The 12,016-nt window shown below is 43.3% G+C and overlaps 1 protein-coding gene across 1 annotated transcript in view; it reads left to right on the top strand.

Annotated features, from left to right (window-relative positions):
- The window catches only part of LOC137370051 (CAP-Gly domain-containing linker protein 1-like), a 197,891-nt gene that overhangs the window by 128,727 nt on the left and 57,148 nt on the right, over positions 1–12,016 (top strand). The window contains exons 3-4 of the mRNA XM_068032096.1: positions 7,361–7,457; positions 7,663–7,740. Coding sequence (XP_067888197.1) covers positions 7,361–7,457; positions 7,663–7,740 — 175 coding nt within the window. The remainder of the gene's footprint in view (positions 1–7,360; positions 7,458–7,662; positions 7,741–12,016) is intronic.

Raw genomic sequence — 12,016 nt, 5'->3', positions numbered from 1 at the left:
GTGTGGGTATAGGGTTTTCCGTGTGTGTGTGTGTCTCGGGTTTTGTGTGTGTGTGTGTGTGTGTACAGGGTTTTGTGTGTGTGTGTACAGGGTTTTGTAGGTGTGTGGGTGTGTGTGTGTGGGTATCGGGTTTTGTGTGTGTGTGTGTGTGTGTGGGTATAGGGTTTTGTGTGTGTGTGTGTGTGTGTGGGTATAGGGTTTTGTGTGTGTGTGTGTGGGTATAGGGTTTTGTGTGTGTGTGTGTGTGTGTGGGTATTGGGTTTTCCGTGTGTGTGTGGGTATTGGGTTTTCCGTGTGTGTGTGGGTATAGGGTTTTGTGTGTGTGTGTGGGTATAGGGTTTTGTGTGTGTGTGGGTATAGGGTTTTGTGTGTGTGTGTGTGTGGGTATAGGGTTTTGTGTGTGTGTGTGTGTGGGTATAGGGTTTTGTGTGTGTGTGTGTGGGTATAGGGTTTTGTGTGTGTGTGTGTGTGGGTATAGGGTTTTGTGTGTGTGTGTGTGGGTATCGGGTTTTGTGTGTGTGTGTGTGGGTATCGGGTTTTGTGTGTGTGTTTCTCGGGTGTGTGTGTGTACAGGGTTTTGTGTGTGTGTGTGTGTATAGCATTTTGTGTGTGTGTGTATAGGATTGTGTGTATAGCGTTTTGTGTGTGTGTGTGTATAGCGTTTTGTGTGTTTAGCGTTTTGTGTGTTTGTGTGTATAGCGTTTTTGTGTGTGTGTGTGTGTGTATAGGGTTTTGTGTGTGTATAGGGTTTTGTGTGTGTGTGTGTGTATAGCGTTTTGTGTGTGTGTGTGTGTATAGCGTTTTGTGTGTGTGTGTGTGTATAGCGTTTTGTGTGTGTGTGTGTGTATAGCGTTTTGTGTGTGTGTGTGTGTATAGGGTTTTGTGTGTGTGTGTGTGTGTGTGTGGGTATCGGGTTTTGTGTGTGTGTGTGTGTGTGGGTATCGGGTTTTGTGTGTGTGTGTGTGTGTGTGTGTGTGTGGGTATCGGGTTTTGTGTGTGTGTGTGTGTGTGTGTGTGTGTGTGTGTGGGTATCGGGTTTTGTGTGTGGGCATCGGGTTTTGTGTGTGGGCATCGGGTTTTGTGTGTGTGTATCGGGTTTTGTGTGTGTGTGTGTGTGTGGGTATCGGGTTTTGTGTGTGTGTGGGTATCGGGTTTTGTGTGTGTGTGTGTGTGTGTGGGTATCGGGTTTTGTGTGTGTGTGGGTATCGGGTTTTGTGTGTGTGTGGGTATAGGGTTTTGTGTGTGTGGGTATCGGGTTTTGTGTGTGTGTGGGTATAGGGTTTTGTGTGTGTGTGTGTGTGTGGGTATAGGGTTTTGTGTGTGTGTGTGTGGGTATAGGGTTTTGTGTGTGTGTGGGTATAGGGTTTTGTGTGTGTGTGTGTGTGGGTATAGGGTTTTGTGTGTGTGTGGGTATAGGGTTTTGTGTGTGTGTGGGTATAGGGTTTTGTGTGTGTGTGGGTATAGGGTTTTGTGTGTGTGTGTGTGTGTGGGTATAGGGTTTTGTGTGTGTGTGTGTGTGTGTGTGTGTGTGGGTATAGGCTTTTGTGTGTGTGTGTGTGTGTGTGTGTGGGTATAGGGTTTTGTGTGTGTGTGTGTGTGTGTGTGTGTGTGTGTGGGTATAGGGTTTTGTGTGTGTGTGTGTGTGTGTGGGTATAGGGTTTTGTGTGTGTGTGTGTGTGTGTGGGTATCGGGTTTTGTGTGTGTGTGTGTGTGTGTGTGGGTATAGGGTTTTGTGTGTGTGGGTATAGGGTTTTGTGTGTGTGTGTGTGTGTGGGTATAGGGTTTTGTGTGTGTGTGTGTGTGTGGGTATAGGGTTTTGTGTGTGTGTGTGTGTGTGGGTATAGGGTTTTGTGTGTGTGTGTGTGTGTGGGTATAGGGTTTTGTGTGTGTGTGTGTGTGTGTGTGTGTGTGTGTGTATAGGGTTTTTCGTGTGTGTGTGTGTATAGGGTTTTTCGTGTGTGTGTGGGTATAGGGTTTTGTGTGTGTGGGTATAGGGTTTTGTGTGTGTGTGTGTGTGTGTGTGGGTATAGGGTTTTCCGTGTGTGTGTGTGTCTCGGGTTTTGTGTGTGTGTGTGTACAGGGTTTTGTGTGTGTGTGTACAGGGTTTTGTGTGTGTGTGTGTGTACAGGGTTTTGTGTGTGTGGGTGTGTGTGTGTGTGTACAGGGTTTTGTGTGTGTGGGTGTGTGTGTGTGGGTATAGGGTTTTGTGTGTGTGTGTGTGTATAGCATTTTGTGTGTGTGTGTATAGCGTTTTGTGTGTGTGTGTATAGCGTTTTGTGTGTGTGTGTATAGGGTTTTGTGTGTGTGTGTGTGTATAGGGTTTTGTGTGTGTGTGTGTGTATAGGGTTTTGTGTGTGTGTGTGTATAGCGTTTTGTGTGTGTGTGTGTATAGGGTTTTGTGTGTGTGTGTGTATAGGGTTTTGTGTGTGTGTGTGTATAGGGTTTTGTGTGTGTGTGTGTATAGGGTTTTGTGTGTGTGTGTGTATAGGGTTTTGTGTGTGTGTGTGTATAGGGTTTTGTGTGTGTGTATAAGGTTGTGTGTGTGTGTGTGTAGGGGTCTTTGTCTGTGTGTGTGTGTGTATAGGGGTTTGAGTGTGTGTGTATCTGTATCGGGTTTCATGCTTCTGTGTGTATGCCTGTGGATGTGTGGGGCTTATCGGTGTGTGTCGGGGGTGCGTGTGTGTGTCTATGTGTTGTGTATGTGTGTGTGTGTTTCGGTGTGTGTAGGGGGTGTGTGTTTGTGTATCGAGGTGTAGGGGTGGCTGTGTGTGTATAGGTGTGTGTAAGGGTATGTGAGTGTGTGTATAGGGGCTTGGTGTGTGTGTGGAGGGGTGGGTGGGTGGAGAGTTGTATGCGTGGAGGGGTGGGTGGGTGGAGAGGTGTGTGTGTATGTTGAGGCTGGCGCAGGTATCTTTGGACACTGTCCCCCTCCGTTCCCGTCCTCGACAGGGCCTGAAAATCCTGCCCTCAGTGTTTATAAGAACCGAAGACTTAGGAGCAGATCGATGCCAATTGGCCCCTCGAGAGTGCTCCGCCATTCAGTAATCTCATGGCTGATCAGATTGTGGCCTTAACTTCACTCTCCTGCCTGCCCCCGCACCCCCGCCCTGCCCCCCCACCATAACACTTGAATCCCTTTTATATCAAAAATCTATCTCGCTCAGCCTTGAATATATTTAATGACCTAGTCTCCACTAATCTCTGGGTAGAGAATTCCAAAGATTAATGACCGTCTGAAAGAAGAAATTCCTCCTCATCTCTGTGTTAAATGGGAGACCCCATATTTTGGAACTGTGCCCTTGAGTTCTAGATTCCCCAATGAGAGGAAACATCCTCTCAGCATCTACCCTGTCAAGCCCCTTTAGAATTTGATATGTTTCCATCAGATCACACCTCATTCTTCTAACCTCCAATGTATATAGGCCCAACCTGCTCAACATTTCCCCATAAGACAGCCCCTTCATCCCAGGAATCAACCTAGTGAACCTTCTCTGAAATGCTTCCAATACAGGTATAGTCCCTCCTTAAATAAGGCGAGCAAAACTGTATGCAGTACTCTAGATGTGGTCTCACCAATGCCCTGTATGGTTGCAGCAAGACATCCCTAGTTTTATTCTCCATCCCCCTTGCAATGAAGGCCAACATTCCATTTGCCTTATTAATTACTTGCTGTACCTGGATATTGACTTTTTGTGATTTATGTACGAGGACACCGAAATCCTTTTTATCGCAACATTCTGCAATCTCTCTCCATTTAACTAATATTCTGCTTTTCTATTCTTCCCACCAAAGTGGACCAACTCACATTTTCACATTATATGCCATCTTCCTGAGCCACATTGCAAGCTTTTGTGAGCCTTTCCTGGAACATGGATACGTAGTCTAGTACCGAAGATTCATTCTTTTGTTCTAAGAACCTGTCTTTGATGAGTTTTAGAGGACCTCTTATTTCATGTCCATAAACCAATTCGAAAGGACTAAAGCCTGTAGACTCATTCAGTGAATCTCTAGTGGCAAATAAAAGAAAGTCTAGCCCTTTCTCCCAATCATGGGGATATTTGTGACAGTATGCTCTAATCATTGTTTTGAGAGTTTGATGGTACCTTTCTAACGTTCCCTGTGTCTGTGTGTGATATGTTGAAGATTTTAACTGTTGGATACACAAATTACCCATGACTTCTTAAAATATCTTATTAGAAAATAAATAATAAGTCTTAACTACTGAGATCATATGAAAAAGCTCCTTAATTCCTTAACCTCATGCACACACACATGCATTCAAAAAGAAACTGGTTAACCAGGGGAAAAGATTTTTTTTTTACAGCTGTTTCTTAGGAATAGAAGGAATAAAAATAATTGAGGCTCACATTCTGATAGGATGTTTTCGGTACGGTGAGGTGTCCCAGAGTCCAATATCGGATGCCACTCAGTCTCTCCAGGCGAGGTTGATGAACAGTCTGTGATGGGTAGGCATTCACGGCAATTTAACTGCAGCAGGTGTCATGCAGGTCTTCCATCAGGGATGTAGCAACAGGTCTGCTTGGGTTTTGAAGCGGTAGTCTAGCAGTAGAAGAATTCTTCAGATTTCAGGATTTCTTGGAAGACAGGAGGCAGCAGGAATCTCACTGGATGCAGGAATTCTTCAGAGACCGGAGGCAACATGACTCTGCCACCTTTCAAATGCAGGATTCCTTTTCAAGAGATGCAAGTCTCCTTTGCAGAGAGAGATAACATTTTTCTGGGTCTTTTCTCTCTTGCTCCAAGCAGGTCAAAGCCAAGATTACAAATGTCCAATTCACCATTTTACAGAGTCCAAGGTGAAAAAAGAACCTTCCTGAACATGGTCACATATCCAGACACAGTGTCTCCTCCTGGTTCAAAAGCTGCTCTAAAGAAAGGTCAAACCCCTGTGGTTTCCTTGAAATTGCTGGCCTTCCTGTCCTTGTTAAAGTTCAGCTTCCTTTCAAAACACCTATAAAGTTCAACTCTTGTTCTGAACTTCCTTCCAAAACAATGCAGGAATTCCAATTATTTTGTAGGTGTCTTTCACTGAACAAAATCTTTTTCTCAGTTTGTTTTTTAAACACACAGAATTGTAAGTACTGAGTATAAAAAAACCTTTGTAACAACCCCCAGGTCCCTCTACTCCTGCACCCCCTTTAGAAGTGTGCCCTTTATTTTCTATTGCCTCTCCTCATTCTTCCTACCAAAATGAATCACTTCATACTTCTCTGCAGTAAATTTCATCTGCCACTTCTCTGTCCATTCCACCAACCTGTTGATGTCCTTTTGAAGTTTATCATTATCCTCCTCACAGTTCATACTGCTTCCAAGTTTTGTGTCATTCACAAATTTGGGAAATTGTACCCTGTACACCCAAGTCTAGGACATTATTAATATATACCAGGAAAAGCAGAGGACCCAACACTGACAGCTGGGGTATCCACTGTATACCTTCCTACAGCATGAAAAACAGCTGTGCTCCACTACAGACTGCGTCCTGTCACTCCACATGTTTCCAATCCATGCTGCCACTGTCTCTTTTATTCCATGGGCTCTAACTTTGCCGACAAACCTGTTATGTGGCATTTTATTGAACGCCTTTTGTAAGTCCATATACACGTTAGCTGTATTCCCCTCATCAACCCTCTCTATTACCTCATCAAAAAACTCAAGCAAGTTAGTTAAACACAATTTGCTCTTAACAACTCCATGCTGGCTTTCCTTAATTAATCCACATTTGTGACTGTATTAATTTTGTCCTGGATTATCATTTCTAAAAGCTTTCCCGCCACCGAGTTAAACTGACTGGCCTGTAATTTCTGGGCTCATCCTTACACACTTTCTTGAACATGGGTGTAATATTTGCAACTGTCCAGTCCTTTGGCACCACCCCTCTTTTATCTATGGAGGTTTAGAAGATTATGGCCAATGCCTCCGCAATTTCCACCCTTACTTCCCTCAGTATGTTTGGATGCGTTTCATCCGGTCCTGGTGACTTATCAATTTTAAGTACAGTCAGTCTATCTAAAATCTCTTTATAATTTTTAGCCCATCCAGTGTCTCAATTTCCTCCTCTTTCACTATGACTTTGGCAGCATCTTCCTTGCTAAAGACAGATGCAAAGTACTCAGCCATGCCCCCTGCCTCCATGCGTAAATCCCCATTTAGGTCCCTAATCGGCCCCACACCTCCTTTTGCAACCCTTTTTATATTTGCATTCCCTTTTTAAGTTTGCTACCAGTCTCTTTTCATACCCGCCCTTTGCTTCTCTTGCGTGTTTTTTCACTTCCCCTCTCAACCTTCTATGTTCAGTCTGGTTCTCATTTGTATTATCCACCTGACATGTGTCATATACACCCTTTTTTTTCTGCTTCATCTTACTGGCTATCTCTTTCGTCATCCAGGAAGCTCTGACATTGTTTGCCCTACCTTTTCCATCTCGTGGGAATGTACCTTGTCTGTACCCGAACTATCTCCTCTTTAAAGGCAGCCCATTGTTCCATTATAGTTTTGCCCGCCATTCTTTGATTCCAATGTACCTGGGCCAGATCTGTTCTCACCCCATTGAAGATGGCCCTCCCCCAATTAATTATTTTTACCCTGGATTGTTCCTTGACCTTTTCCATAGCCAACCTAAACCTTATGATACTATGATCACTGTCCCCTAAATGTTCCCCTACTGTCATTTGACCCACCTCATTCCCAAGAACCAGATCCACTAATGCCTCCTTTTTCATTGGACTGTAAATATACTGATGTAGCAAATTCGCCTGAACACACTCTCTAAACACTTGCCGCTCTCTGCCTTTTCCACTTTTACTATCTCAAAAAGTCCCACATTATAACTACTCTCTAATTCTTGCACCTCTCTGCAATTTCCTTGCAAATTGGTTCCTCTATATCTTTCCCACTAGTTGGTGGCCTATAGAATACACCCAGCAATATAACGGTAGCTCTAACCAAATAAATTCTGTCCAAGTTACATATCTCAAAATATTCAATTTATCCACTCAATTGCTTTTGTGTCTATATTGCAGTTTTTTTTATTTGAAGGCTTCTGCGTCTCCTTAAAGCCTTGGCTTGAACTTGCTATTTCAGCCACTGGTTCTACAAAGGTATTTGGTTCCAATACCAGAACAGCGGCATCCAGAAAAATAAGTGAAAGGGATCTCAGGAGGTGAGCCCAGTTAACAGCACATGGGCTCTCTTCTGGCTGATTTTTATTAATGCTAGAACTATGTCCAAAAATGGGTCAGAGTACAGTAGACATGGCTACATAGCTTGATTGTTCTTTGTGTGGTATATTAAGTAATACATTTTTTTGGTTCCTACTTTCCCTAACACACTTTTATTTTAGAAAATGGGTAGCAGAGCCATTGTCTTCAATCGAAACTGAATATATAAAGAATCTTAAGCAGCAAGTTTGTCTGTTGGAACTAGAAACCAGTTTCCTATATCCTTTGTTTAAAAAAAATTATAGTATATAAAAATTCAGTAGAGTATAGAGTACATATCTCATTTTGTTGTTGGCAACAAATAGAGATACATATAAATTATTCTCTTTTGATCACTTGTAATAATACAGTTGCAGATAGTTAACTCCCATGTTCTGTCAGTACTATCTATAAAGAGTATGTTCCTTGACTATAAATATTCACAAGGGAGCAGGCAAAGAAAGCTGCAAACATTCCACCAAAAATTACATATGAGGCTGTGAAGATGTTGAGAGAAATGAAGGTAGTTATAATTGTACTTATTTCATCATAAATTTTCATTTGAACCATGTATAAAATGTGAAAAACATTTGATTGCATTTCGTGTCCTCTGTACCTTCCGGTGCTGATTTTTAATGTTCAGATCAGTAATGTTCCCCTAAAAGCTTTTTCTACCCTTTTTTTCCTGAGGATAGTGACTCATATTGCAGTGCAGTTCCACACGTGCCAGCAGCTTGCCAGGATTGTTTTTGTGCAACAGGTAGCTGTTTGACCAGGGGAAGCATCTCAGCCAAATCCAATTACATCATCACTGAATGTTGACCACATAGGGACTTTACGGGCTTATTGGTTAACAATTGGGAGTAAGAACCTAAGTTGTTTTTTCTGTTAATTTTCAATTTACCCCACTCCTCCATCCCAGGAATGCTAAAGTCAATTGTAGCACCCTCACTGACATTCTGGTTCAGATGAACACAGACAAGACAGAGAACCAGGGACTTTATTGGCCTGTAAGCAGTGGATTTTCCCACTGAACTAGTGGAGAAGCTGTAGAAACATTTCTGTTTCTATCTTAAGTACCTCAAAGGCACCAGATAATATACCATATTTTTATTTGACCCAACAAAGCACTGAACGTTCACAGAACTGACAGAAGGTCTATACCTGAAATAGTCGTTCAACTGTTCTCCACTGATTCTCACTGATCTTTTGAGTGTTTCCTATACCTCTGGCTTTACAGTATAACGAGGGCTAGTCCAGAAATGTTAAACTTGTGACTCTTGAAAGTTTAATGCTTGGCTTCAGGCTGGTAATCTGATTAGTGCTATATGGCGGCTAGTTTATGGTGCATCATCACTTTCAATTAGTATTTTAAAAAATAACATATTTGCTTAAAAATAATTAACTGTTTTTAACAATCATAAAACACAGATGAGGGAGGTAATTTGGCCATCCTAGTTCATACTTCCAGGAAAAAAAAAGCTTACCCACCCACCACTGCACCCCCCCCCCCCCCCCCACCACCAACGCCGGTCCCGCCCCATCACAGAATCCAATTGTTTAAGTGCTTCCAGGGTTTTTGTTTCCACTCGCCTGCCCAGTTCATTCCTGTGTTGATAATTCTTTGTCTGAAAAGAAACGTTGTGGCATCAGTTGTAAATTTGCTTCAACTAGTGTAAATTTGCATCCCTTTAGTCTGATCACCACAGTTCAATATATTCTGGATTTACTGGGTGGAATTTACAACTCGGTCCCTGCTGAAATGGGTCGAGAACCCGTTGAACTATCCAGCAGGTTTTGCCATGGCTCTTTACCCTGCTTGCAGGTTCCCTGACTAATCAGAAAGGGTGGATGGGATCATGCGCCGGATCTGTCAAAGGAAGAATTTCTAATTCAAGGGACCCCAACATGGGTTAGAATGTTTTGAGGCAGCAGCAACTCAAGAGTGGAGAGGAGATCCAGGAAAGCTGCTCCCTGGGTGTCTTGCTCTTACCTGAAGGCCCTAGTGTGGGATCTGAGGGACTGCTGTGAGGTTATCTTTCCCAAGGGCAAGAAGAAGAGGACAACCTCTCCAACCAAGCAGGTGTGGATGGAAGTGAGCAGCAGAAGTCTGGTCCCTCCAACCTGGACACAGTCCACCAAGAGGACCCAGGATGTCAGGAAGGTGGGAAAGATGAGTGGCATAGTAATTTCAGGTGCCAAGCCCAAACTCTGACTTTCCCACCTTTCTCCAGCACAGCACTCCTCAGAACAACACAGATGCACTCTTCTCTCCAGGCAGCTCCTCATATCCCCATCCAAGCAGCCAACACTCACTCATGCTCATCCAATTGTCCTCTCACACCCATGCCTCACAGTAACCCTCCATAAATGTTGTCCTTCCCTCCTACCCACACAAGCCATTACTAACACTCTTAACTCTGCTTTCTCTCCTTGCAGGAGAAAAGAGCACACATCAACGCAGACCTGCTCAGAGACACCAGCAGCAGTGGCAGAGGATAAAAAAGGGAGCGGGGGAACAGCGCCGACCTGATCGGAGAAACCAGCAGCGACAGCGGCAAAGAAAAGAAGAGGAAGATCGGGGAACAGCGTGGACCTGATCAGAGACACCAGCAGCGGTGGCAGAGGATAAAGGAGAGAGAGAAAGCAGGGGAAAAGTGTATTTCCAAAAGAGCAAGGAGTGATGTCAGAGGACAGCAGGTGGGTGATTGGTTGGTGAGTATTACCAAAAAATGTAAAATGTGAAATTGTCCATTTTTGGCAGGAAGAATAAAAAAGAAGCATGTTTTCTAAATGGTAACAGATTGCAGAGCTCGAAGATGCAGAGGGATCTGGATGTCCTAGTGCATGAATCGCAAAAGGTTAGTATGCAGGTACAGCAAGTAATTAGGAATACTAATAAAATGCTATCGTTTCTGGAAGGGAATTGAATACAATAGTAGGGAGGTTATGTTTCAGTTATGCAGCGTATTGGTGATACCACATCTGGAGTATGGTGTGCAGTATTGGTCTCCTTATTTAAGGAAGAACGCATTGGAAGCAGTTCAGAGAAGATTTACTAGACTGGAATGGGCGGGTTGTCTTATGAGGAAGAAGAAGAATAAAAATGCAGAATATTACTTAAACGGAGAACGACTGCAGAATTCTGAGGTGCAGCGGGATCTAGGCGTTCTAGCGCAGGACTCACAAAAAAGTTAGTATGCAGGTACAGCAGGTAATAAAGAAGGCTAATGGAATGCTATCCTTTATTACGAGAGGAATTGAAAATAAAAGTAAGGATGTTATGCTTCAATTATACAGGGCTGTGGTGAGGCCACATCTCGAATACTGTTTGCAGTTCTGGTCTCCTTATTTAAGGTAGGTTGTAAATGCATTGGAGGTGGTTCAGAGGAGGTTTACTAGATTGATACCTGGAATGAGCGGGTTGTCTTATGAGGAAATGTTGGACAGACTGGGCTTGTTTTCAGTGAAGTTTAGAAGAGTGAGGGGAGACTTGATTGACGCTTATAAGATCCTGAACGGTATTGACAAGGTGGACGTGGAGAGGATGTTTCCTATTGTGGTGAGTCCAGAACTAGGGGGTATTGTTTTAAAATTAAGGGATGCCCTTTTAGGACAGATATGAGGAGAAAATTTTTCTCTGAGGGTTGTGCGACTTTGGAACTTTCTGCCTCATAAGGTGGTGGAGGCGGGGACATTGAATATTTTTAAGGCGGAGGTAGATAGGTTCTTGTTAGGCAAGGGAATCAAGGGTTATCGGGGGGTAGATGGGAGTGTGGAATTCGAAACACAAACAGATCAGCTATGATCTTATTGAATGGCAAAGCAGGCTCGAGGGGCCAAATGGCCTACTTCTGTTCCTAATTCATATGTTCGTATGTTGAACAGGTTAGGCTTGTATCCGCTGGAGTTTAGAAGAGTAAGAGGTGACTTGATTGAAACATATAAGATTCTAAGGGGTCTTGACAGGATGGATGTGGAAAGGATGTTTCCTCTTGTGGGAGAATCTAGAACTAGGGGTCACTGTTTAAAAATAAGACAGAGATGAGGAGACATTTTTTTCTCTCAGAGGGTCGTGAGTCTTTGGAACACTTCCTCAAAAGATGGTGGAAGCCGAGTTTTTAAGGCACAGTTAGATTCTTGATAAGCAAGGGGGTGAAAAGTTATGCGGGGTAGGCGGGAATGTGGAGTTGAGGTTACAATCAGATCAGCCATGATCTTAATGAATAGCAGAGCAGGCTCGAGCAGCCGAGTGGCCTACTCCTGCTCCTAATTCATATGTTCGTATTAGGTTTTTTAAAAACTCGGGCAATGGTTTAAACTAGGACTGGGAAACTATAATGTACTGAATTCAATTTAAAGCTTAACTAGTCAAACTAATTAATAAAGTTTCATTTGGGGTAAGTATAACAGTAAGGGAATTAATAGTATTAGCACAGAGCAGGCATTAATTAAAATTAATAGTTTAAATTACATACTAGCTAGGTTCTAAAAAATGGAATAGAGATTTATTTAGATCACAGACGGGCAGCTGAGACCTATTGCTTGCAGTCACTGCACCATGTGGGAACTTCAGGACACTTCATGTCTTGGGAAACCACTTGTATAGGAGGTGTCTCCAGCTGCTTAAGCTTGAGGTCAGGATTTCTAAGCTTGAGCAGCCACTGTGGAGCATCAAGGAGGCTGAGAGTTTCCTGCATCGTATGTTTCAGTTGGTGATCACCCCTCAGGCAGGGAAAGAGTTCAGGATAGTAGATGGGTGGTCAATGGAAGAGTAGGAAGAGGCAGGAAGTGCAGCA

The sequence above is a fragment of the Heterodontus francisci genome, chromosome 5, assembly GCF_036365525.1.
Source record: "Heterodontus francisci isolate sHetFra1 chromosome 5, sHetFra1.hap1, whole genome shotgun sequence".
Lineage (NCBI taxonomy): Eukaryota > Metazoa > Chordata > Chondrichthyes > Heterodontiformes > Heterodontidae > Heterodontus > Heterodontus francisci.
Note: the sequence above shows the minus strand (reverse complement) of the source record. Positions and strands in the feature narration are given on the sequence as shown.